Source organism: Dryobates pubescens, chromosome 8 (assembly GCF_014839835.1).
Source record: "Dryobates pubescens isolate bDryPub1 chromosome 8, bDryPub1.pri, whole genome shotgun sequence".
Lineage (NCBI taxonomy): Eukaryota > Metazoa > Chordata > Aves > Piciformes > Picidae > Dryobates > Dryobates pubescens.
In genome coordinates, this window is record NC_071619.1 from 1515873 (window position 1) to 1543349 (window position 27477).

The 27477-nt window shown below is 47.0% G+C and overlaps 1 protein-coding gene across 8 annotated transcripts in view; it reads left to right on the plus strand.

Moving 5' to 3' along the window:
- FGFR2 (fibroblast growth factor receptor 2) overlaps window positions 1-27477 on the plus strand; it is a 99253-nt gene that overhangs the window by 53623 nt on the left and 18153 nt on the right. For 5 of the 8 annotated variants that reach the window (XM_054163391.1, XM_054163396.1, XM_054163397.1 and 2 more), the window contains 4 exons: window positions 8184-8374; window positions 10811-10955; window positions 13286-13488; window positions 24208-24359. In XM_054163391.1, coding sequence (XP_054019366.1) covers window positions 8184-8374; window positions 10811-10955; window positions 13286-13488; window positions 24208-24359 — 691 coding nt within the window. Of the gene's footprint in view, window positions 1-8183; window positions 8375-9308; window positions 9457-10810; window positions 10956-13285; window positions 13489-24207; window positions 24360-27477 lie in introns of all 8 variants that reach the window. The other 3 variants (XM_054163395.1, XM_054163398.1, XM_054163399.1) reach the window with 2 other exon arrangements.

Sequence of the window (27477 nt, forward strand, 5' to 3'; positions counted from 1 at the left end):
TGCAGAATGCGAGGTTGGAGGAGGAAATTCCTGTGGGGACTCTGACATCTGTTTGGTTAGACCCCTTCTATGCACTCTACTTAGGGCTGTGGAGAGGAAGAGTAGTTTCAAATTGGGTCCTTTGTGTGAACTTGGACAATGCTGGATTTATAGGCAAATCTGAGTTGCAGTTCCTCATGCCCTGGCTCTTCCTGGAACCCTCCTCAAAACGATTCAGAGATCAAGAATCAAACCTTCCTCTGAGAGCTTCTGAGCTGAGGTCAGATTTGCTGCTCGTGTAGGTGAGACCTTTCAACAAGGGCAGTGGTCACAGAATCATAGACTTGTTATGGTTGGAAGGGACCTCAAGGATCAGCCAGTTCCAAGCCCCCTGCCATGGGCAGGGACACCTCACACTACAGCAGGTTGCTCACAGCCACATCCAGCCTGGCCTTCAAAATCTCCAGGGATGAGGCTTCCACCACCTCCCTGGGCAACCTTCTGATCCTTCTGTTACTCCTTGCAAATTGGTTGGTTTGCTGTCAACTAGGGCAGCATAGAAGCGTGGAAGATCTTCACTCACTGAAAGGTTGAGGCACTGGCAAATATGTAATCTTGTTTTCAGTGGTTAATAGGTAGTGATCAGGGACTGACATCCTGTGGCTGGCCCAGTGGCTTTAGTACATGTGGTGACCCAGTGGTGTAGGTATCTACACCACCAAAACATCATCAGAGCCAGCATTAACAGTGTGTATGTGCAGTCTCACCAGAGAGGCCAAAAGAGACCAGAAAGAGTGGCTTGCAAAAGCAGAGAGAGGTTTTCTCTCAAACTGTGTCTGAAATGGTCATTAATGGCACTTCTGAGACCTAAGAGTATTTCAGCTTTGAGGTGGCCCTGTGGGAAGGTGGAGCTGAGAGCTTTCACCTTCCTGCCTGTTCCAGGCAGTGGTTAAATCACCTGGGAAGTAACCATGTAGCTGCATTTTTCTGTTGAGGCAGTTCTGAAAATCCCAGAGGTACAGTTTGGATAGAGGGCATGAGAAAGGGGGCTGTGGGTCTTCCAGAAATAGGTAATGCCACACAGGCTTCCCACTCCCCAGGGCTTGTCTGTGGGTCAGTTGGTGCCATGAGGGATGTGTCAGGTATATATGCATCCATCTGCAAAGTGTCTGCCCAGGGAATCCCCAGTTGTGATGCCCTGCTGGATAATAGAGGACATGCAGAGTTCATGTGAGGGCAGAGCCATGCACCAACAATCTTCCATAAGCAGTGCTGCTGCCAAACCTCGGTGGCCTTCTAGATCTTCTCATGTTAGGTACATCTCTGTGGAAAAGCTGGGAGAGTGGTGTGTGAGGATGAAACACAGAGAACTGTTCCAGTGCCAATGTGTGAGGAAAAGGCTGAGCTCTTTTTCTGTTGAGGTTTTGTTTGGTTTGTTTTTTCAGGGCTGAAGAATCAATCTTGCAAGTCTGGGATGCCAAGGCAAGAGGCTGTGATTACAGTCCAGCCTACAATGCTGTAGCATCCTGTTGAGACCCATAATTTGCAGGATAATTAGCATTTTCCAAAGCAACAGATGTTGCAGCAGGAAGGTGGTTGGGAACAGGCAGGGCTTTCACTGAGCAGGGACCAGACTGCTGCTGAGCCTGGAGTCAGGCAGGATAAGCAACTAGGGCTGAATGTGCTGTGCTGACCAGGACAAGCAGGCATGGCAAGCCTCTGTTTTCAGTCAAGCAGAGAAACACCTGGAACTGCTTCGTGTTTGTGTTCTGTGATGGCTGAACACGCAGAGCTTGTACCAGAGGCTATGGATCCAGAACAGAGGTGCACTGAGAGGCATCATTTGATGGAGCTCTCTGTAGCTTCACGGTGGCAGCCATCAAGGTGACTCTGTAGGAGTCGGTAACTTTTCCAAACTGAAATTAAAGGCTTTGATGAATGTGTCTAATTAGAAATTGTGGGAAAGAATTAGGTAACCTTTTTTCCTTCCCTCCCCTTCATAACTGAGGCTCTTTCTGCTGTCCCCAGAACTCAGGTTTTGTTGTTTTTTATTGCATTTGCTATTCATCTTTTATTTTCCTCTCCTGCACTCGATTCACACATTTGCAAGGAGAGGAAACAAGCACATTCAAAAGGAGAAAATAAGAGTAGTTTTCGTGTTGCTTGAAATGAATCAGATGCCTTATCCAAAGCCCATTGAATTCCATGTGAGTTTTTCCCCTGACTTCAATGGGCTTTGGTTCTGGCTTTTAGCTCCCAGGAAAGGTCCTGAACTGTCTGTGCTGGGGTGACAAGGAGGCTTGGATAGACAATTACCAGAGCTCTTCTCAGCTCCTGGCACAGCCAGGTTGCTAGGGAGACTTGGCCTGAGGATGGGCCCCAGAGCTCACCCCTTCCGGGGTTATTGTCTCCTTTCCCTGCCAAGGCACTCCAGTAGCAGCAGAGCCACTCTTTCAGCCACAATAGCCTCTGCTTTGGCCTCTGGCAGCAGCAGTTCCTGCCCTACATCTTCCCTCTGCCAGCCTGCTCGGCGAGCAGCCTCTCTTCCCACAGCTTTTCCATCGCTGCTCCTGCCGCAGCAGGACCCGAGCGGTGGGGTTGGATCTTCTAGGCTCTGTTGGCTGTGAAACTTGGCCCCTGGCATCCCCCTCTGTACCCCAGCCTCTTCACTCATCCATCCACATCATGACTTTTTCCTGTGCCTCTCCTCTCTGATTTCCCTCTCTGTTGGCTACAGCTGATCAGAAAAAGATTCAGAACTAAATAAGTTATGAAGTTGAAGGAGACAAAGCCAAGAATGGGAGAGAGCTGAGGCCCTTCTGTAGGACCCATCTGTCCAGGGGCTGAATCTTACAAAGCCAGTTCTCAGGACTCCTTGTGAAGCATACAGGTTCCAGTAGTCATTTCCAGAGTGGCCCTTCCAGACACTTTTCCCTCTCCATCATCTGTGGCAGGATGGGTTCCCACCATCTCCAGGCGTCCTGCAGGCCTGAGAGCTTCCTGGACAGCTCCTTCCTTTGTGCCAGGTGTTTGGAACCGTGGGATTTTCCAGCTTTGGTGGATTCTTATTTCTCTCTTAAAGGAAGGCACTTGGAAGTTTTAGCATGGACAGGCTAAATGACAGTTTCTTCTAAGCCATTGGGCAGATCATTGTCAGCTGTCTCTTCAGGTAGTCAGCCTGTCTGCCTTATAGATAAGGGAGGAGGATTTGCTCAGGCCACCCTGAGAGGAGTGCTCAAGCCCTGGGCACTTTTATGATGGTGTGAAATGTAGATGCTTGTAGCCTTGAGTATGATAACTCCTCAGGTGTGCAATCATTTCTGTTCTGCTTTGTGTAGATAACTGACCCCTCAGGTGGGGAGGATGATGGTTTGGCTGGAGGAAGCAAGCAGATGTCTGTCTCTTAAGGTGGGATCCAGCATTAAGGAACCTTTCAAGAAAGCAGTATGAAGGTAGACTTTGGGAAGGAGTAGAATAAAACTGTAACACAGAGATTTAGAGGCAATTATCAGTTTGCATTGCTTTCAACATAACAAATCTTTTTTCTCTGTATTATTTATTTTTCAAAGCATCCATTGACTTGACTTTTGAACATCTCTTACATTTCAGTTGAGCCAGCAGGGTCTGTTTGAGAAAGCAGGGCACATCTATTGAAAAAGCCTTCTGCATCTCATATGTAGTTCACTAAATAACTGATATTTATGGCAATAAAATGAGTACCTACAACTTCTTAGGATCCCTATGATGTGCTTTTTAGTCTGCTTAAAGGCAGCTATTCCCCAGGGTGATTTTCTGTATTACTACATGACACTGTTGACTTGGGCTTCAAACGTGTTGTGTTAGCAGAGTGGAGCACTTAAATATTTGCTACCTGACCACTGAAATCTTATTTGAGGTTCTGATTCAATTAAATATTAATGAGTAAGGGGAGTACTGAAAACAGTAGGGCTACAGAGATTTACATTAGGTGTTAGGAAGAAGTTGTTCAGCATGAGGGTGGTGAGAGCCTCCTGCCTGGAGGTGTTTGCAGCCAGGCTGGATGTGGCTGTGAGCAACCTGCTGTAGTGTGAGGTGTCCCTGCCCATGGCACAGGGGTTTGGAACTAGATGACACTTGAGGTCCCTTCCAACCCTGACAGTTCTGTGATTCTCCATATTTAGTTATTTTTCCTGAAGCTGTGTGGGTTTGGAGGTTTTTCATGAAACCCTGCTTCATTTGCAGCGTGATGGTGATGTGCTGTGCTGTTGGACATAGGAGAGGTCCCTTCTGCTGAAGGGGGGTTGTTGACCAACAAAATCATTGCTCCATATGTTGGAGGGCCACTAAAGTTTATTTTTTAACTCATTTACCTTTACAGAAGAAACATCACCAGTGGCTGTGTGTGTATAAATATATACACACACATGCCCCCGCTCCACAAGCACACACTGTCTAATTGTTTAAGAGGAATTTGGGACCAAGAAAGTCAAGAACTCTGCTTTTACTTCTTTGCTTTGCCTCCTCCTTTTTTTGGTAGGGGAAATGTTTGACAGTCATCAGTAAAAGATTAAATCATTGATGGCTATCAGGGTAAACTAAACACGTTCTGTGTGTTGATGCTGGCATAGTAGGAACTTTTCCAAGATGTTTCAGGCCCCGTTCTCTGGTTTGTTTAAGGGCAGAGAGTAAGGTCACAAAGGAAATCAAACCCTGATGTGGAGAAATGAAACATGAGGCCTACTGACTTCTAAAAAACATTTTAAATAACATTCTCTAAGGTTTCATTTTATACTGAAGGCAGCTGTAATAAGTTTTGGAAGATGGTGTAAGGTTTCTATTAAAGAGAGACTTTTTTTTTTGCTTGCTGGTTTTGTACCCGAACGAAGGGGCGAGGGAGGTGGAATTGGAGCTTGTTTGTATAAGGTGAGAAACGGAAAGTTCTCTCCAGGAGTGTAAAATTGTCATTTATATGTTGCACTGTCACTTCCAAATTAAAAACCATTAATCTGCTCCTCCATCTCTGACAATGGCACACGTAGCCACGGAATAACTTAATAACTGCAACACAAATGCACTTTTGCCACAAGTGAAATAAGGCTGCTGCTGCTGCTTTGTAGTATGCTGCCAGCATAGCCTCAGTGAACAAATTCCCAGTAGATGTTTGCTGCATGCCAAATATATTGGGCTGTATAAAAGATCCCATTGTTCCCTGGGCATCATTATTTGCTATTATACTCGCAGTGTTTGCTTGTGAAACAGTTTATTGGCAACCAGTACGCTTCAGGAGGAACGCTTGACTTGAAATGCAGTTGATTTGGCTCCTAAAGTCAAAGCTTTTACAGTGTACAGCCTCTAAAAATAAATATTTAGGTCTGCTTCCCCCCCCCCCCCCCCCCCCCCAAACTTCTCTTCAAAAGAATTCCTGGAGCAGGGGAGAGCAGGCAGCTTGGACTGAGGACAGGCAGTGGGCGTTTCGCTTCTGATCCCTAGGTTGAACGTACATGTGGGGCAGGATTCACTTTACATCCTGATAAAAAGTAGTGAGCAGAGTTGAGCTGGCCTGAAGACAGTGGCTGGTTCACACCTAGGAGCATGAAACTGCAGCTCTCTGAAGGCTTTCTAGGGTGGGTGGTATCATCCATCCCATTCCCTGGGTAGTCATGGAATGGTTTCAGTTGGAAGGGAGCTTTTAAGGTCGTTGAGCCCAAGCCTTATCTTAACTCTACCAAAAATACAGTGCAGCAATTTGGTAACCAGGGCTCTCATATTGAGGACTTTTCAAAGAGGTAGTTTTTATGCTATGCCCACTTAACCTGGTCCAGCAAAAGAAACCCAGGCTGGCCCTGATTTTGTGTTGGTGGTTGAGTGGTGGTGAATGGGGCAACAAGGCTGGGGAGAGGTTTGGAGCACAGCCCTGTGAGGAGAGGCTGAGGGAGCTGGGGTTGTTCAGCTTGGAGAAGAGGAGGCTCAGGGGAGACCTTGCTGCTCTCTCCAACTCCCTGAAGGGAGGTTGTAGCCAGGTGGGGGTTGCTCTCTTCTCCCAGGCAACCAGCACCAGAACAAGAGGACACAGTCTCAAGCTGTGCCAGGGGAGATTTGGGCTGGAGGTGAGGAGAAAGTTCTTCCCAGAAAGAATAATTGGCCATTGGGATGTGCTGCCCAGGAGATAGTTAAGTCCCCGTCCCTGTAGGTGTTCAGAAAAGACTTGGATGTGGCACTTGGAGCCATGGTGTAGTTGTCAGGAGGAGTTAGGTATTAGGTAATAGGTTGATTTGGTGATCTCTGAGGTGTTTTCCAACCTGGTTGATTCTGTGGTGGACTTGTTGGTAGCCCTGAGGGTTGAGAAGCTGGCTCATGTACTGGCCACCACCCAGAAGATTTTAGCAGCTTTTGGGCTTGGTGAGGGTGATGTAAAGCTGCCAAATGGTCATAGCTGAGGGCAAGGCTCCCAACAGTGCTTTCCTCACAAAGCTGACCCAGGAAGGCTGGCTGCAGCGGCTCTGGGTACCCAGGTGATACAGTATGCACCAACATCATAGAATTGTGGAGTCATAGAATATTAGAGGTTAAAAGGGACCTCATCCAGACCAATCACCCTGCCAAAGCAGGATCACCACATGAACCCCACAGGAACACATCCAGGTGGGTTTTGAAGGTCTCCAGAGGAGACTCCACAACCTCTCCGTGCAGCCTGCTCCAGGGCTCCATCAGCTTCACAGTAAAGACATTTCTCCATGTGTTGAGGTGGAGTGTCCTGTGTTCCAGATGATACCCCTTGTTCTTTGTGTTATTACTGGGTACCACCAAAAAGAGCCTGGCACCTTCATCTGACACCTACCCTTCAGCTCCTCAGCTATCCATAGACATTGATCAGATCCCCTCTCAGCCTTCTTAAGACTAAACAGCCCCAGGGCTCTCAGTCTTTCTTTGTAGCAGAGATGTTCAAGTCCCCAGACACCACCATGGCTCTCTGTTGGACTCTCTCCAGCAGGTCTCTGTCTCTCTTGAACTGAGGAGCCCAAAACTGGACACAGTATTGGAGCTGTGGTCTCAGCAGGGTAGAGTAGAGGGGGAGGAGAAGCTCTCTCAGTTTACTCAGTGGAGTAAGCTCTACAAAGCACACTGGAACCATCCCACAAGCCCTTAGACTACAAGCTCTGTTGGCCCCCATTGAATACACTACAGTTTTGCAGAGAACTCTGTGTTTCCCTGTGTCCTGCTCAGAATAAGAACAAAGGGGTGCTTCTGCTGCTGTGTCTGGGTAAAGCTCAGGGTGTTCTAGGAAGTTGAGCTGTCTGGCATGTGCATCCTGCATGGGCAGCTTCAGTGCTGCTAGTTTTGAGAAATTGCCTTTGGTTTATTTTAATACATTAATAAAAGGTTTTTTAACATTAGTATTAATAATAATAACACTTCCTTCATAGCATCACAGAATTGTCAGGGTTGGAAGGGACCTCAAGGGTCAGCCAGTTCCAACCCCCCTGCCATGGGCAGGACACCTCACACTACAGCAGGTTGCTCACAGCCACATCCAGCCTGGCCTTACAAACCTCCAGGCACGAGGCTGCCACCACCTCCCTGGGCAACCTGTGCCAGGCTCTCACCACCCTCACTGGGAAGAACTTTTTCCTTACACCCAATCTGAACCTACCCACTTCTAGTTATGCTCTACTCTGCCCAGTCCTATCCCTCCCTGACACCCTCCAAAGTCCCTCCCCAGCATTCTTGTAGCCCCCTTCAGATACTGGAAGGCAACAATTAGGTCTCTTTGGAGCCTTCTCTTCTCCAGACTGAAGAGCCCCAACTCCCTCATTCTGTCCTCATAGCAGAGCAGCTCCAGCCCTCTGCTCATCCTCGTGGCCCTTCTCTGGACACGTTGGAGATGTATGTTCCAATCAGATGTTTTAAAACTCTTAAGGTAGTTATTACAATAGCTTTAAAAAAAAGCTAAGTGCATGAAAGTTCTCAAGCAGGGTTTTTCCCCTCCCCCCACATAGCTATTCTGGAGTTTTTACAAGTGTAGTGCTCAAGCCTTCTCCTTTGGACTGTAGTTTTTGTTACAGGTTTTGGCTGCAGTGTTATTTCGGAGGAGTCAGCCAACAGGCTTGCAGGGCTTTTTGGCTCCAGTTCACTTACAGCTTTCCTGGCAGCTCTGCTTATTTATGCATCTTTGTTTCTCTCTCTCCCCCTTGCTCCTTCTCGCTGCCCCCACCTCACCGGCACAGAGCGATCGCCGCACAGGCCCATCCTCCAGGCTGGCCTCCCAGCAAATGCCTCTGCAGTCGTGGGAGGGGACGTGGAGTTCGTCTGCAAAGTCTACAGTGATGCTCAGCCTCACATTCAGTGGATCAAACACGTGGAGAAGAATGGCAGCAAATATGGACCAGATGGGAGGCCGTATCTGCAGGTTTTAAAGGTGAGGCTTCGCAGGTGCCGGCGCCGGCCACGACTGCTGCGAAGTGTTGACTTTAGTTGGTGTAAATCCAAGAGTCTTGAGAGCTGATCTTCTTCTTGAAAGTGGAGGTGTTTGTGTTCCAAAGGAAATGATGAGTTAGGTAAATATTGAGTTGTCTAAATGCTAATTGTGCCACTCATAGACACTGTTTTGCTCTTTTTTTGTGTGTGTGCTTGTATGCTTCTGTGAAGTCCTTTTATCTCTGAATGTTTCAGGAATGACTTTGTTCAGAAAAAAAGCCCCATGAAATCACTCTCAAAGAACATCACTGACATCTATGTATGGGTAACATGCATCCAGAACATACCCAGGACAAGCTTCTCCCTTTCCTTCATGTCTCTTCAGCTTTTTTTTGGTTGTTTCAAAGTAGCGTGACAGCTGCTGCCAAAAGCTTGTTGGCAGGCTGGCTTTTCTGGATGCTGAACCTACAGAGAGCTCCGTTTCCACCAGTCTGTTGGTGCTTCCACTCCTGCCTGCAGGCCTTTGGAGCAAGCATAAGCAAGGGAAGTCCAGATTTTCTGAGCTGGATGGCGCTGCCAAGCCCAGCACATTGGCAGGCAGGACTGCCAGCTCTCTACCATCTTGTTCCACACAGCTGCTCTGCCAGCCCAGGTGTGTTTTCCCTCCATGCTGCTGTTTTCCAACTCCTTGAGTGATGCTTCAGATACTAAAAAAGAAAGCAAACCCAACAACCCAACCCAGCAAACACACCAAAACCAAGCAGCAATGAAGAATAAACCCAACCCAGCCCTAAACCCTCAATGTTTTGATGCTGATACCTGTGTGAAGTGGAAGGCATATTCGTTATGAGGTGTTGGTGGTGGGACCATAGACAGATTGGTGTCCCTTCTGGGCAGCAGTGACGTTGTTCTCCTGTGTTATTGGTCTATTCTAGCACTCGGGGATAAATAGTTCCAATGCTGAAGTGCTGACACTGTACAATGTGACAGAGGCGGACGCTGGAGAATATATTTGTAAGGTCTCCAATTATATAGGGGAGGCCAACCAGTCTGCCTGGCTCTCTGTTCTGCCAAGTAAACAAGGTAACAACGTTTTTTAAAGCAAGCTGGATGTAGAAGCTGGAAAAACTGGTGCTTTGGGAGACTGCAGGCAGCTTGTAGGATCCCTCTTTTGGCCTTTGTGGTATATCTGTAATCCTCCTTTGGTGATGCAACTGGTATTGCACCAGCAGCCATGGAAAAATTCCCACAATATCCTGTGTGTACCATAAGCACTGGTTTCTGATGCTGATCTTCATTCTCTCCTGTGTCTTTGTGTCTGTGTGTTTATGTCCAGTTTTGTTGCTAAGTCTGCATACTTTGCAGTTAGGATAGAATAGAATAAACCAGGTTGGAAAGATCTCAGAGATCATCAAGTCCAACCTGTCCCCCAACACCATCTAATCAACTGAACTGTGGCATCAAGTGCCTTATCCAATCTCCCCTTGAACACCTCCAGGGATGGTGACTCTACCACCTCCCTGGGCAGCACATCCCAATAGCCAATTACTCTTTCTGGGAAGAACTTTCTCCTCACCTCCAGCCTAAATCTCCCCTGGCACAGCTTGAGACTGTGTCCTCTTGTTCTGGTGCTGGTTGCCTGGGAGAAGAGACCAACCCCCACCTGGCTACAACCTCCCTTCAGGTAGTTGTAGAGAGCAATGAGGTCTCCCCTGAGCCTCCTCTTCTCCAGGCTAAAGAAGAGCTGAGATGCCTTCCTGTGCTTCCAAGCACAGCAGCAACTCTCACTAGGCTTGGGTTACAAGGTTTGGCACCCCAGCACAGCATCCACTGTTTAACTGTGGCGCAGGGGATGATGCAAGGATCCTATGCTGCTTCAGACAGCTGCTAAGCTGTGCCTTTTGGAGCAGAATTGGCCCTCTTCTTTAAAAAATCCTTTCAGAGTATATTTTGACAGCAAATTCTTTCCTCTGAAGAACTCCATGGGAAGGACTACATCCTCTAGCTCCATGTGAAGGATCCTGTGTTCTGTCCTACTTTGTTTTCTCTTTGCTTTCCTTTCTTTTATTAAAAAAAAAAAAAAACAACCAAAAAAGAAAACAAACAAACAAAAAAAAGAGAATAAACAATAATACTAATAAAAAAGCAGCTTTGTGGGGTAATTTTTCCATGTTGTTTGATTGCATGCATGTCTAGGTGGTGAGTTTTTAAGTCTGGTGAAGGGTGTTTGATTACTTTCTGAGGTGAGCTGGGACCTGTTGGTAAACGCCTTTCGGACGAGGGACTGTGGATGGGGAAGGAGCTTTGCCTCTCTCCGCCTCTGCCCTGTGGCTCCATCTCCCTATCCACAAGAATTCTCTCAATGTCTAGCTTTTTTTTTTCCCCCCCTCTCCTTTTTTGTTTTCCTCTCTTGCTTCCCTCTTCTGTTTTTTTCTAGGCTGCCGGTGTTAACACCACGGACAAAGAGATTGAGGTTCTCTATATACGGAATGTAACTTTTGAGGATGCTGGGGAGTATACATGCTTGGCGGGTAATTCTATTGGGATATCCTTTCACACTGCATGGTTGACAGTTCTGCCAGGTATACACTGCTCTCTTTCTGTGGTTTTCTCCCTTTTGTTTTGGTTTCATTTCCCCTCCCCCCATCTGTGGTGATCGCTGCAGCATTAGCACAGCTTCTGTCTCAGAAAGCGACTTTTGCAATGATTTAAAAGTGCCTTTTGTTTGTAACTCAGTTATCTCACACTGGGGGCTTTTGGCTGTGTGTTTGCAACTCATGATGGCCAAGATAAAAAAAAGAGCGGGGGGGTGGGGGTTGGGCAGCAAAATGACTATTGCACTTAATTGAAATATATATATATATATGTATATATATATTTTAACATCTGTTAAATTTTCATCAGAAAGGCTAAGGACCTGCATTTCCTTAGCACTGAAGTGAGATAACTGAAAACCAGCACATTAATCATTGTAAATGTTTTCAAGAGGAGGAAATTCAAGGTTCCTTAGGAAGCTTTGGGAATAATTTGGCCATGCTCATGTCAAAAAGAACAACCAACCAAAAAACCCCAAACCAACCAACCAACCAACCAACAAACAAACAAACCAACCCCCCAACTGTGTTATTCACTGCCCTAAAATTGGCTTTTCCCCTCTCATCCAAAGCTCTGGTGGAAATTCTGATCTGAATGCCAGTGGCTTGTGTACAGAAGCAGTGCCTTCCATATCTTGGGAGTGGGCTCCCTGCATCTTTAAACATTGCATGCTCTGAGAAAAACCAAGTAGTCATTTGCTTTTCCTGCAAAGCATGTCTTGCTGTTCTGGGGTTGATGGTGTTTCTGCCCTTAAAAGAAACAAACATCAATGTGCTTTTATTGCCTGAAAATTGTTATCAGCTGTTAGATGATGTAACCAGAGTTGGTTTTGACACCAGTCAAACTTTCTCATTTATAACTGTTGGCAGCTGCCTTAGGAGTTCCCCTGGATATAAAAAAAAGAGACCAAACCAAACCAGAACCATGAACCACCTGAGGTGTGCTGGGTCATCTTGTGCTTTTAACAGTTATTAATCGTTAATCCTAAAGTGAAAAGGTGCAAAACCTGCATGTGCATATTGCTGAGGTTCCCACTTTGTGCAGATTGTTTCTTAGCCCTCATTAAAGCACCATTAAACAAAGGCAACTTTATCACCTCCCTTACGTGCACACGGAGCCTGCGTGGTCTGCCGCCAAGCAGGCACAGCAGTGCTTGTGTAGAGCAGAGCTTGCTTCTGCTAGCAGTGTTTGCCATTTTGCAAGGGCTTGAGCAGTGTTTGCCATTTTTGCAAGGGCTTGAGCAGTGTTTTTGTAACCACATTTTCTTGAATGAAACATTTTTATGTCAAGCCTGAGGACGAGGCACAAGAAAAGTTCAGCCTGAAACATGCATCGCTTTGCGGAGCGACCGCCGCCAGCTGTGGAATGCTGTTTATGCAGGGGGTGAATCCCAGATAAGGGATTAGGGACAGTGTTTGCACAGGGAAGTGTCTTGGAGATCATTTCAAAATGGTTTTGGTCAGAGTAGCAGCTCTGCAGGACCACTCCTCCTTAAAGCCTGATCTCCTAGACTAGCATGCACTGGTGAGGTTGCTTGAAAGGTGCAGTCCTCACAGAAGAGGACTCGCCACTTGAAGTCTCCTTGGCAGTAAAGGTCCTGCTTGCTTTATGCTTTTAAATCTGCCTCTGGTCTCTCAAGAGGACCTCAGGGGGGTTAGGCACCCAGCACAAACTGCAGTGAGTCAAGGAGCTGGGTCCTCAAAAAACTCTTGAACCTTAAACCTGAGCTGATAACCATGAGGAGGGACCAATTTATTCTGCCTTCCCTCTGTGCCTTGAGATGCAGATAAAAATTTGGGCTAAGCAGGCAATGCAGACTCAAGCCTAAACACTTGTTTCCAAATCTGAACACTTGTCTTCTAGGCTAGGTAGCTCAATATTTTACTCTTAGATGTGTCTCTCTGTGCTCAGAAGAATTGCAGTGCTTTTGAGTTTTGATGTGGGCAACAAAATGAACCTGATTTGAACACTTCAGTTTTTACTTCATCCCTAAAATGCTGCTTGACCACCTCATATTTCAGTGTTTCTGTGTCTACCTAGCTAGGCAGACACATGTATGTGTCTGTATATGCGTACTTAACATGCACAAGCTCACACTCAATGGCAAACTGAGAAGTCAAAGCAGTAATCTAGTAGGAGAAACTCCTCTCAGCCCGCAGGATGACCCAAACATTGACAGTGCGCTCCATGTCACACGGCCACTGCCCAAACCGCTGATCTTTGACCATTCGAAAGTTGTTCCAAGCAACTGAACTATGCCTGTCCTGCCTGCTAACTTTGTGGCGTGGTTGTTCCCTCCTCCACACTCCCAATCCAGCTCCAGAGAAGGAGAAAGAATACCCAACCTCTCCAGACTACGTGGAGATAGCCATTTACTGCATAGGGGTCTTCCTGATCGCCTGCATGGTGCTGACAGTCATCGTGTGCCGCATGAGGAACACCACCAAGAAGCCTGACTTCAGCAGCCAGCCGGCGGTCCACAAGCTGACAAAGCGAATCCCTCTGCGCAGACAGGTAACAGAAAGTAGATAAAGAGTTCAAAAAACCTTTTACCCAACCACTGAGCCAGCACAGCCTTCTGATGAAAGCTTGGGAGGAGGGGAATAAATAATCTTTTGACTCGATTGCGGTGGGATCTAACCTGGCAGCTGCTCTGCCCTGGTGAGGCCACACCTGGAATATCGCATCCAGTTCTGGGCTCCCCAGGTCAAGAGGAACAGGGATCTGCTGGAGACAGTCCAAGGGAGGGCTACAAGGATGATGAAGGGACTGCAGCACTGCCTGGTGAGGAGAGGCTGAGAGAGCCTGGGGCTGGTTAGAATGGGGAGAAGATGACTGAGAAGGGATTTAATAAATGTCTATAAATATCTGAGGGCTGGGGGTCAGGAAGGAGGGGCCAGGCTCTGCTCACTTGCTCCCTGCATGATAGGACAAGGGGCAATGGACATAAACTCCAGCACAGGAGGTTCCACCTCAACACGAGGAGGAACCTCTTGACTGTGGGGGTCACAGAGCACTGGAGCAGGCTGCCCAGAGAGGTAGTGGAGTCTCCTTCTCTGGAGACTTTCCATCCCCATCTGGATGCATTTCTGTGTGACCTGTGCTGGATTCCATGGTCCTGCTGTGGCAGGGGGGTTGGACTCTGGAGGTCCCTTCCAACCCCTAACATCCTGTGAGCCTGTGATCTGGGAGTCTGGCATGGGAGGAAAGTTCATTCTGACACAGCCATGTGTATCTCCAGGCTAGGAAGTCAGGGGTAGAGGTGTTAGAGGAGAAATGTGAAGAAAGGGAATATGTTCTCTATTAGCAGTCTAAAGGTGGGGAAAAATGGTTTTCACAGGATTTTGGGGCCTGGTCCCACAGCTTGTTGAAGTTGATGGAGAAATTTTCACTGGGTTAATGGACTTGGGGGCAGAATCCTGTTTAATTGTGTATGTAAAGTATCTCTAAATGACTACTGTCTTTGTAACTAGGTTACAGAGAGGGTTTTCAGGAAGAAGGGTGAACATGGAAGGGAGGGAATTTCATAGCCAACTATCCAGAAACCACCCTAAAAACAGAGAAAAGGCTGTAATGAAGTAAAAATGGGGGAGAGAGCATATCAGAGCTCAGACAGTTTGATCAAGATGCTGATGGTGTTGAATGAGGAACAAAAGCAAATGTCAGATTTGAAAGGCACACAACAGCATCACATGAAATGGATTTTACAGTGGCTTCTGGAAAGGGCAGTACCAGGAGCTACAAACCAGTTGAACAAGTAACAGGACTTTGGCTTTGCCACAGGCAGCCTCCATTCCCACATACTGGCCTCTCCTGAAAGACTTGTTCCTCTGGAAGCTGCAGTTTAATAAACTTTGGTTTGGTTTTGGTTTTTAATGGTTTCCCCCCACCACCCCTGCAGTAAGTCTGCAGGATAAACCTCTGAACTCACCAAATCCACCCCCCCTAGGTTTCAGCCCTGTGCAGTGGAGGGGTGTTGGCATCCGAGGCTGGGGCTCACCTCGTTGTTCCAAATAGGGACCATCTGTGGGGGCTGGACCCAGGGTTTGGTCAGGGGTGGGTTGGATCTGGGGATTTAATTGAGGTCAATCTGCATCACGAAGAGGTGGCGCGGAATTCCTGCGGATTGTTTTCACAGCCTGTTCAGAATATTATCACTGTCAGGGAGATGCAGGCAGCTTTCAAACTGCTGCTTCAGTGGGGAGAAGTGATTGAAATGGAGATGCAGAGAATTTAGAGCTTGGTCTTGGGATTTTCCCCATCAGTACTGCTTTTTTCCCTTTCGAATCCTTGTTTTCATGGCTTCTGAAACTCCTTGGTTGAAAGTGCTACAGAGTGTAGTAAGGCTTCAGCCATCTTCCTCTGAAGTGCAGTGTTTTACACAGTCTTGATGTGAGGGACATGAGCACATTTGGTTTGTTTTATGAGCAAAAATGTTAATTTTTATTTATTTACTGATTTTTTCATTTCTTTGCCCCATGGGGTTGGGGTTTTTTTGGGAGGGGTTGGCTCTTTTTGTTTGTTTTTTATCATGTTATGATTGTGCTTGGAAATCACTGGGGGGAAAAGAGGGACTTCTGGACCTGAGTGTACCAGAAAGAGTGATGAGAAGCCCCCAGCTGAATCCACACATCTCTAAGGCTGAAAATCTGTGTAGCTTTTCAAAGGTTGTATTATTTCACCAGAGAAAGAGACACACATCAGCTGCCTGGATAAAAGGCGTTGAATAGAAGAGAATTAACCAGCTTGGAAAAGACCTTTGCGATCATCAAGTCCAACCTAGACCCAACACCATCTGATCTCCTAAACCAAACTAATACATTTTTGCCTGCATTTTGAGCATCACAATGACTCAAGAGATGAAAAAAACAAACCTCAGGTTTGGTGTGAGCTCATTTGGGGCTGGGTGCTGGCGGGGTGAGTGTGACTTCACTGCCTGCGACAGCAGTGCCGACCGCTGCCCTCCGTGCAGTTATTTATCATTAAGTGAGCTATTGTTTTCACAGAGGAAGAATCCTCTGCTTGTCAGCTAGGGGGTTATTGGTTTTCCTTAAATTATCATTATTTATTTATTTTCTATGTTTTCTTAGAGCATTTTGCTTTCAAAAGTGGTAATAATTTTTCTTTCCTCCCCCCACCCCCAACCCAGCATGAGCTTGAAAGTGCGAATCTGATTTCAACCCCTAAGCAAAAATTCCACTGCTCTCAAGTCTCCCAAGTACATTTGTTGTTTTTATTAACAGGAGTTTCTCATTGAAGTGCTCTCTGCTTTTGTGTCTCCACAGAGGAAAACAGAACCACTAGAAGTGTTAAAAGAAATCTGTGTTTCTGTTTTGCTGATTCCACTGGTCAGTTCACTGATGGTTTGTATTAGCTTGCAGAGGCAGGAGGAGGTGGGCAGTCCCTGCAGGCTTGCTCATCAGCAGTCAGGATGCCTAAATTGCTCAGTTAGCATCAAATTCATCTGTAAAGCTGCAGCAGTTCTTTAGTTTCTGTGCTCTCTAAAGCTGGGTTTGGATTTCAGAATTGTTGCCACGAATCAAGAATTGAAAAATGATCCAGGAGATGTTTTATTTACTGGTTATTTTCTCCCCCTGGATTATTCAACTGTTTTCTTGTCCTGCCAGGCTTGCTTTTTTCCAGTTCATTTGTATTTCAGGGAGTTGTATTTAAAACCTGATGAGATTTTGTCATTAAAGCTTTATTTATTTATTGGTCTTAGAATGATAGACTGGCTTAGGCTGGAAGAGACCTTAAGAGATCATCTGCTCCAACCTCCCTGCCATGGGCAGGGGTGCCTCTCAACTAGACCAGGTTACTCAAGGCCCCATCCAACCTGGCCTTGAACACAGATGCTTCTCTCTTGCCTTTGTGCTGCGTGTGGGAGGGAAGTGGCCAAGCTGTTTGGAGCAAGGCTGAGTGCAAACAGCAGAGATGCTTGTGGCAGGTAGATGGTGTGAGCTAGGTGGAGACCTGGGGCTGGCGGCTGGGATTCGTTGGAATTCCAGAGAAATGAGGCCATGGTTTGGGGAGTTCTTGGTACTGTTTTCAGAGCTCTCTGCTGCTGGGTCAGGCTCCCTAAGGATCTGGAGAGGAAAATAATCCTGGTTCACGAAGAGGCGTTTGTGTAGCTGTGATGCCATCCTGTCTGGTGGGAGGAGAGTCTTGCTGAGCAACATATGGTTTGGTTTGTAGGCCTGGATCCCCCTGCACTGTTTAGTCTGAGCTACCACAGGATTTTATCATTCCCCACATGCAGGCCTTTTTTCCCTGCCAAAATGCAGTGCTTTTCACGTTCGTAGAAGGGTCAGGATGGAGTCAGGAATTATCAGCTCCCTCCCCCTCCAGCCCTTCAGCCTCACTGGGATCTGGTTCTTGCTTTTTGAAATAAACTGCTCACAGGGAAATCCAGCAAGGAGCTCCTTCTCTTTATGTGAAAGCAGAGAGGTGTGGTGCTCTGCTGGTGTCATCCATGCTCTGCAGAGATGTGTGCCAGCTTGAGAGGGAGGAGAAAGAAGTATTTGTAGGACTGAACATCCTAGGCTGGTCTGGGTTGGAAGAGAACTCCAAAGCTCAGGCAGTCCAACTCCCTCTGCGGTCAGCAGGGACATCCTTAACTAGATCAGGTTGCCCAGAGCCCTGTCCAGCCTCACCTTGAATATCTTCAGGGATGGAACCTCAACTACCTCCCTGGGCAACCTGTTCCAGTGTTCCACCACCCTCATGGTGCAGAACTTGTTCCTCACATCCATTGTAAATCTGCTTCTCTCTGGTTTGCAGCTATTGCCCCGGTCCTATCCCTACAGGCCTCTGTAAACATCACAAGCTGAGTTACAGTGTAGGCTTTAGGTGAGAATTCACTGAACCAACAGGTGAAGTGTTGCCTTCAATAGGGTTTAGATCCATCCTGTAGAACATTTTTCTTTTAACAAAGAACTTCTAGCTGAAAATGCCAGTCCCATCTCTTAAGCCTTGCCCATCTGAAGTCCAGTGCAAGTGGTTGTCCTCCCTGGGCAGCACATTCCAATGGCCAATAAGTTCCATCTGAACATGAGGAGGAACTTCTTTAATGTAAAGGTGACAGAGCAGTGGAATAAGGTGCCCAGAGAGGCTGTGGGGTCTCCTTGAGTCATTCCCAACCCATCTGGATGTTTTCCTTTGTGACTTTCTCTAGGTGACCCTCCCCCCCATGGCATGGGGGTTGGGCTCAAATGATCTACAGAGGTCCCTGCCAACCCCTAACATGCTGGGAGGTTTTTTTCTGGGACAAAAGCTGATTGCTGGGTGAGCTTAATTCTTGCCAAAAGAGCTGATTCAAAGTGAAGATGGCAGCTGGAACCTGGGAAAAAAGGAAAGTCCCCTGGCAGGATGCTTGGTTCCATGGTTTAGTTGATTGGGTAGTGTTGGATGGTAGGTTGGACACGATGGTCTTGAAGGTCTCTTCCAACCTGGTTTATTCTATTCTATTCTATTCTAACATGCAAAGTAACCTAGGAAGCCAGGGAGTACTGAGCTGTAAAAATAGCACTCATTTTGGGGAACAGACTCTGGGAAACAAAGGTGAATACACACCTCTCAGCAGGGTATGTTGGGAGGAATTTACCTGAAGAGATGGTTTGGTTGCTTTATCCTTGGGTTTGTCTATGTGGAAACCTTTAACTTGCCTTGCTTTGTTATTTTGTTGTTGTTTAACTGTTTCAAAAGCTCTTCCTTTTCCCCCATGAAGGAGTGGTGTGTGTCTTGTAAATGTCAGCACTTAGCTCTTAACGTCAGGAATCTTCAGTTTCATGTCAGTACTTAACATCAGGAGTCCTCAGTTTCATGCAGTGCCTTTAACCTTGTTTTCCTAGCTGCAGTCACTCAGATGGGCTGTTTGCATGGCCAGCTAATAGCATTATTTGCTAAGTCCATACAGATATATGCATATGACTTTAAATTGACTTTTATAGCACAGCCTTCAAAAAGACTGACAATTATTATTAGGTAAAAAAAAATAATCACTTCATGCCTGCTCAAGTTTCCCAGCATGAGTGCCAGAGCTGACAGACCTAGGCTCCAGGACATGGCATAAATCATCAGTGCAGGATAACTCCCCTCATAATCAATTACAGACAATTACACGCTGCTCTGCAGCTGATTTTACCACATGGCATTTAAGGATTCCAGCAAAGATTTGTTTGTTTTAAATGCTCCACTGCTTAGAAATGCTTGTAGAGCATTATCTTAGAGCTAATGAAATACATTGTGTTGGCCAAGGGAGAAGTATCTTGTTAAGATGGGGATATCATTGTGCAGTGGTGTGTAAGGTTTGGGCACAGGCAGCTTTTCTCCTCTGGAAATGCAGGTATGGAGTTGAAGGTCAGTCCAAGGCTGGGTCTTTTCCCTGGTTCTGGCCTCCTAAAAGCAGAAAAGAAGCCCACAAAGGGCATTTTGTGGTGAAAGTTTACCTTCCTCTCGAGCTAAACATGTATATCAAAATAGTCCTTTTAGTGCTCTGCACAAGTCAAGCTGACTTCTGCTTTCCTGGTTGTGATCAAGTTCTCAAAATACCTGCTTGGTGTAGTTTTATCACTTGAAACAGGTGCCACCAACACACTGAGTAGAGCTTGGGAGATGTCTAAGTTGTCCACATCAGGTGCCCTTCCCTGCTGCCTTATTCTCTGCCTTATTCTCATTCTGGGAAACACACATTGGTGAGCTGGGTGATTGCCCAAGTTGTCCATGCATTTTGACTGCTGCTTCTTGGCACCTGGTAGACCCAGGAGTGGCCCTGGGGTCACTCAATAAGCCATGTACAAAACCTCAGTGTGGCCTCTTTGTTGTGCCTGTGTCCTGCATACCCTGAGCCTCTGCACAGCTGCCATCAGAAAGAGCAGCCACATGGAATCATAGAATTGTCAGGGCTGGAAGGGACCTCAAGGATCAGCCAGTTCCAAGCCCCCTGCCATGGGCAGGGACACCTCACACTACAGCAGGTTGCTCACAGCCACATCCAGCCTGGCTGCAAACACCTCCAGGCAGGAGGCTGCCACCACCTCCCTGGGCAACCTGTGCCAGTCTCTCACCACCCTCACTGGGAAGAACTTTTTCCTTACGTCCAATCTGAACCTACCCACTTCTAGTTTCGCTCCCTCGTGGGGAAGAACTTCTTCCTAACATCCAGTCTGAATCTCCCCATTTCTAGTTTTGCTCCATCCCCCCCAGTCCTATCCCTCCCTGACACCCTCAAAAGTCCCTCCCCAGCTTTCTTGTTGCCCCCTTCAGACACTGGAAGGCCACAATTAGGTCTCCTCAGAACCTTCTTTAATCCAGAGTGAATAGCTACAACTCCCTCAGCCTGTCCTCATAGCGGAGCAGCTCCAGCCCTCTGCTCATCCTTGTGGCCCTTCTCTGGACACCTTCCAGCACATGCTGAATTGTAGGGCTTGTGGCAGGAGTGTCCCAGGTTCTTGAACCCGTTTGGAGAGCAGTGCTGCAAGTAGGCAGCTGCAAAGCGACTGCTGTATGCTGTTACTGACATGTATACATGTAGATGAAAGCTGACCACGTCTGCTGACCTTGGAGTAGGTAGGGTTTTCTTCATTGTTTTATAGTGCACTCTAAGGTAATGAAAAAGAGATGCTTAAGGGAGGAGTTCAAAGGTTAATTCTTTGCTATTGCAGAGAAGGTGAAAGGTCCTTTTTGAAACAAAATCTCCAGCCACAGCCTAGCCTTGGTTGGCTTCATCTTTTCTGGAGCAGTTTTTTATAGCCCTGGAGCTCCTGTAACTCCTTGTACTGCTCCAATTAATCAATCAGAAGAATATTCCCTGGGCCTAGAGGCTATTTTTCTTCTCCCAGACACTGAGTAATTCCTCTGGATTTCTCATCATTCCTATCCACGTTAATGCACTTCGGCTACCTACAGCATCTCCAGCCAATCATCCACTTACTCTGTGAAGTAAACATGTGCAGGAGTGTTAAAAGGGAAACTGGCAGAGTGTTTCATCTGTTTTTCCTATATCTTATTACTATTTAACTCCTGTGTTTCAAATGCATCACCAGGATGTTCCAGCTTGGTGCGAGTTTACATTTTGAGGTTTTAACCTCGCGAAGGCTGAGCGTAAGAGCTTGTGAAAAGAGGAAGCTCTGGCACAGATCTCAGCTGTCTCTCATACAAATATTGTGTTCAGGAGGGAAAAAGGGGAAAAACCACAACCCCAGAACATTTCTGAGATGTGGGGGATATCACTTAGCTTTGTTTCCTGATGTCCCATGGAAGCAGTGGCTGCAGTGACAGAGGAAGGTGAGGGAGGAAAGGCAGTGTTAATGAACTGCTAAATAGATCAGGAATTCAATGAAGATTTTGGTAGAATGGCTGGTTGGTGGATTCTGGAAACATGAAGGGAGAGGTTGTGGATTATTAGTAGTAGGTTTGAAGTGAGAGAGTTAAGAATCCAAACCAGAAATAAGAGAAATGAAATGCAGGGGAGCTGTGGGGGCAGAAGGGCTGCTGCACTGTGCGTGGAGCTTCGCCCATGTGTTACTCCTGAGCTGGTTCATTTCATCAAGCCTTCTTTTTAATCTGCAGTGGAATGATGAGAATGAGCAAAATAGAAGTCAAAGCCTAATTCTAGCTGGAGGTGTCATGCTGACCCTGCCATACAGTTCTGAGCCAGCAATTCCACTCCAGCAGGTTGTTCCCCTCTAGGCTGGGCATAGCAGCACCTCTCAGGACTCTGTCCAGTATTCACTTACTGATTTATTTGGAGCTAGGTAATCTGCCTTAAGAGTAGTTTTCTGTTTGTATTCAAGTGGTCACTATATTTATTGGCCTAGAGGAGTGTGACACTTACTTTTATTTGCTGAAAGTAAATATTAGCAATTACCATGGCTGGATGGACAAGGGGGAAAGCAGTCCACCTCTCTGATTTGAACGGTGGCCTTATTTGTGCAGTTATGCTCTGTTGATCCATGGATACCACAGCTCACATGCAGAAGCTGGAGCTTCTGCTAGCAGGAAAGGTCTGTCAGGCAGCTGCAAAGCTGATTAGCAAGGTGAAATTTCTTTTATAGCAGTCCCTAACACTTTCTTCCTTGTGAAATGTCTTTCCAGTTGTGATTGCAGGATGGTTTGGGTTGGAAGGGGCTTTAAAGATCATCCAGTTCCAACCCCCCTGCTGTGGGCAGGGACACCTTCCACTAGACCAGGCTGCTCAAGGCCTCATCCAACTTGGCCTTGAGCATTTCCAGATGTCTGGTCAGCCAGAAGCAGCCAGCTCCCATTTGATGAGAGGGGCTTGAGGATGCTGCCCTGCAGAAAGCATTTGTTGATGTGTTTGTTTTCCCCCTTCAAGCAAAATACACTGTCAGTCACAAAGAGAAACCTCTCTGAGAGCCTTAGCCTTGTCCTGTCAAAACACATTGTGCAAGAGCATGGCATGGTTGCAAAAGCCTCTCAGCCCCATTCTGAGGAGCTCAAGTAATTGCAGAGGCTGAGACACTGTAATTGCTGATTAGACTTACAGAATCATTAAGGCTGGAAAAGACCTTTAAGATCAAGTCCAGCCATAACCCAACTACCATGACCGCTAGACTGTATCCTGAAGCACCACAGCTACAGCTTCTCGAGCACCTTCAGGGACAGGGATTCCACCCCCTGCCTGGGCAGGCAGTTCCAATGCCTCAACACTCTTTCTGGTGTAAATATTTCCTAATATCCAACCTAAACTTCCCCTGGCACAGCTTGAGCTCGTTTCCTTTCATCCTATCACTAGTTATTTGAAATAAGGGATCACTGAGCTGTGCTTATCAGGTGTCACAGAGGCAAGAGGAGTTTGTTTCCACATCACCACGTGTCACTGGTGTGAAGTCTAATGCTGTGAGGGTCTCTTTGCTTAGAGTTGTTTATATTTTTAAACCAAGGTATATGACTTCTGGGGCACTTCTGGTGGCACTTTAACATAACCAAACTGGGCATCAAAGTTGACTCCAGGCAATGAAGACTAAGGTTGAGAGGTAGTTACTCTGATGATCCAGGCTTGCAGCTTGGGCAGGATCCCAACAAGGGCCAAGAAGAATCTCCTGCACCCTGATGTGAGGATGGCTACCAGCAATGGCTTTACAAAACAACCTTCATCCTTCATTGGCCACCAGATTTGGACTTGGCCAAGACTGTCACAGCCTGAAGAAAGAAGGAGGATTCACACATAGGAGAGGGGAAGACAGTTGTGGCAGTACAAGCTTTTTTGGTTTGTGTTCATAGTCACTTGAAACTCTGAGGTCAGGAACCAACAGGCTCCTGCTTGCAGGTTTGAGGCAAGAGCTTTATGGCAGCTGCACTGTTCCCACCAAAACAAGCTTTGCTGTGTGGCTGGGGATAGCTGTCTCCTCTTTCAAAGCTCTTACCATTAAGTACCTTTTGATGCTCTGAGGCAACCGTGCTGCTGTTGAGGCTGACTGATGAGAAATCATGCTCCAAAGTGAATTACACAGCAAAGCAATGGACATAGGAACTTATTTCTGTGAGCTCTCCTCCACGTTGCCTGCAGAATGCTTCATTAAGAATACAGTTAAGGAAAACTTAAGTATCCCCCAATTACTGCCATAGCTTTTCTGATGCTTTCAATATTGAATGCTTAGGAAATAAGCAAGAGAATCCAGCCTTCCCTACAGAGTCAGAGGTGTGGGGTCTTCAGTGTTGGCACCCATGAGAAGTGTGTGAGCCTGTGCCAAAAGACCATTTTTTCAATTAAAAATGTCAGGTTCATTGTGAGACCAAAGAGAGAGTACATTTTATGCTGACTGGGGAAAGGAAGGATGGCACAAACAGCTAGAAGTGAGAGAAGAGAGTTTGCTGGTGACTGCTGCTCGCAGTGTAAGCTGCCCACTTTGAGGGTGGTGGTGTAATACTCTCAGCTGATTCAAAACACGCTAGTGTGACAAAAAGAAGGAAAGGTTTATTTAATTCATCTTCTGAGTGAAGTTGCTTCAAACTTACATTTAATTTTATGTATTTTTTTAACCTGTGGGACAGACTTCCAGCCTTGGCAGCACTTGGAGTCAGTGTTGTGCTGAGAAGGGAGGGTAGATGTGTGAGGAGAGTGCACCAGGGCTGTAGTCCCAGTTGCTTTCATCTCCCACCCTTCCGAGCTGGCTTGGTTCTCATGTAGTGCTGTTTGTCAGACATTAGGCCAAGATTACATCTCCATCTTCTTGTTCTTTGTTCCCCTCCTTGTTGCATCTTGCATTGCAACAACAGGTGTCTGCTGACTCGAGCTCCTCCATGAACTCCAACACTCCTCTGGTGAGGATCACCACTCGCCTCTCCTCTGCTGCTGATGCCCCTATGCTGGCAGGAGTCTCGGAGTATGAGCTGCCAGAGGACCCAAAATGGGAGTTTCCAAGAGATAAGTATGTAGCCTCTTTGAACACTTACCTGTGCACAGCTGTCAAACATGACACCATGAGAGCAAATAACACAGTGTGGGAGGGGAGAAGCATCTTTCTTGATGTCAGGGTGTCTTCAGTTAAAAGGAAAATCTCAATTCCCTGAATCTCCTCTGAAGTTCAAGAGCCAATTCAGTTATCTGAAAGCAGTTTGTTTAAATAGGAGTTAAATTTTCCTCTGCCTGTCATTCCAGTTTTCAGATTGCCTGTAGGCTTTTCCAATGTAATCCCTCTGTTAGGGAAAGAGTGAATCTGAAAGGTTATTTCAAAACACAAATGATGTGCACTGGGAGACATCCCCACATGCCAGCACTGTTGAAGGGTAGTTGAGCTTTCCCTAATCAATACCTCTCTATCATTAGACTGTGTTTCTTGGTTGATTGCTTAACGTTCTTAACGTTTCTTAAAGAGGGAACACAATATCATGGCGGAGATCAAGCCTAGAATGTGGTACTAGACAACCTCTTCTTTCTGCCAGGGCTCTGGGTGGGGGGTTGTATTGACTTGGTGTTGCCCTGGGTTAATGCAGAGGATGATTTTTCATTTAGGGGGACCTGTTGCATGTTGTGTGTGTGTATCTGCAGCTTCTCTGGCCTGAAAGCATTAGCTCTCAAGCAGAACATGCTGAATGTTGATCTATGAGAATTCACAGGGCTACAGAGTGCTTTCTTCAAAGTCTGCTGGCTAGCATGCAAGAGGAGCTTCTGAGCAGCCTGATTACAGCTCTAACTACATTTCATAGTATAAAGAGGCATGTGAAAGAATATTAAGACAGGTGGAGTCAGGATTAATATATTAAAGTTAATGCTACCTTTAAGAAGTCCTTGGGTGGCTTTGAGAGAAGAACACCTTTTTATCCTGAACAGCTCTCTCTGAAAGCTCAGGGCTATAACTTTTGGCTAGAGCCTTCTGACAACTGCTCTGGAAATTATTTGAATGATATAGGTGCAAAAACCCCCCCAAGCCCCCGGTGCAGAATGCTGTAATTGCCACCTGCAGAATCCTAGCCAACAGTGGGGGCCTGTCTGTGTCCCTCTGTCAGCCCCACGCCCTGCGGGGATGCATGAAAGGCAGAAAATTTGCGAGTGCTGAGCGTTTAAAAACAAGGCTGGGCACAAATGGAGGTGGAGCAGAGCTGCAATGAAAGGAGGCTATTTAGAGGCAGTTTATTAGGTCGGGGGGCAGGAGGCACACAATGAGGGGTTTGTTACTTTAGGGCTAGCAGGGCAATAGCACATAAATTAACCAGTTTCCAATGCAAATGTTTGTTCTCTGCCAAGACCCTAAATTCAGTTTCGGTTCTGCAGCAAAGGCAGGGTGACCTCAGCGTGGCACACGCTGCCCCCCAGGCTTTGCACCTTGGGCAGCTCGCTTTTGCTGTGGAAACCAATCCAAAACGGCTCCGGGGATTCTCACCCCATTTGACAAGGAGTCTGTGGGCTGTCCTCGGCAGGGACCACCTCTCACTTCTGCCCTGTGCCTCGGCAGGGACCACCTCTCACTTCTGCCCGTGCCTGAGCAGACAAGCAGGGTTCCCAAACTCCCTAGCCCTGGTCTAACACTCTTGTGTTGATGACAATCTCTTCCTGTCCTTCATGGGGAGAGACAGAAGTCCATGCTTTCAAAAATAAAGCTCTGTGTGTATTCTGCCCATGACTCCTGCTTTTGACCATGGAAAGCACAGAGCTTAACAACTTTCTTAATGAAAATGCAAATCTGGCCCCTGCATTGGCAGCTTCAAACTCACTGAGCACCCTCCCTGCTTTCTGCCATGCTTTTGGGTGTTAGATGATATTCTCTGCCAGTGAGAGAGCCCAGATTTGGTTCTTGGGTGCTTAGGCTGGAACCAAAAAAGATTTTGCCCATGGGCTTTGAAGTTTCTTTTCTATTTTATCTCTTTATCCTGATGCAGTTGAGATTGACATCTTTGTGTCTGTTATAGCTGAGCAGGTTTTGCAGCCAGGTATGTGCTCCACAAAACACATTTAGCTCATGTAATGACTTCTCTTTTTAACAGTTTGGGTGTTTTTTCCCTTATGTTGGTGCTGTGATTCTGAGTTCCAGTTTCCCCCAGTCTCTGAGCACAGCCTGGGTGCTGCAGGCAGGAAGCATCTCCTCTTACCCTCATACATGACATTTGTGGTGGCAGAGAGCCTGCAGCCAAGAAGGGTTAGACCCAGCTGTGGGTGTGTAAAGCATCCAGTCTCACTGCCTAAAGGATCCCAGTGCTGAGGGAAGGCTGAAGATGTTAGCAGAGTGATCTGGCTGAGGGTGAGGAGGCCATGGAGCAGGTGTTCGTGGGGGACACTCTGATCTGCCAAGAGGTGCTGCCTTTGTGCTGTGGCTGGTGTGGCTGTGCAGGAGCAGGGTCACCCCTGTGGGAGCTGCACTGGGACATCAGCTGAGGAGCAGAGCTGGGGGCAGGTCCTGGCAGCTGCTCAAGGCACGGGAGCATCTGTCAGGGCTCTCGTGAGCATCACCTCAGGCGCCTGTACCCAGCCAGGCTCTCACAGCAGCAGTCTCTCCCTCCTTCACCGCAGGCTTGTCAGCCTCCTTTCCCTTGCCTTTCCCCTCCTTCCCCTTTCCCACAGAAAGGTAGCTCTCTGGCCACCTCCTCAGCCACATGAAAGCCACATGGGTGTTCCAGCGCCCACAGCTGCGCCCCAAACCAATGTCTGCCGACGTGTGCTGTCTCTGTCCTGTCTGATGCCTTCAGCACAAGAGATCATTAGGCAAATGTTCCCAGCCCTCATTCCCCAACAGAAAGCAGGGATATGAACTGTGAGCTGGAATTAAACTGCCTGGGAATGTGTTGGATTTTTCCTTTCTGTTTTGCACCGTGCCATTATATCACGTACACATGTGATGTATTTAATGTCTATTTAAAACGTCTCTTCTGCACTTGAATACCACTCTCTGCCACACAAACCATCAGCCACCACCTGGCAGCACACACAAAGAAACTTTTCTTTCATCTCTTTGCAGTCAGTGTGGCAAAAGAAGACGTCCAGCTGTGCTGCAATGACAGGAGAAGCTTGTGTGTTGCTGGCTGCTCCTGAATTTCAGCTGCAGCCTGATGCTT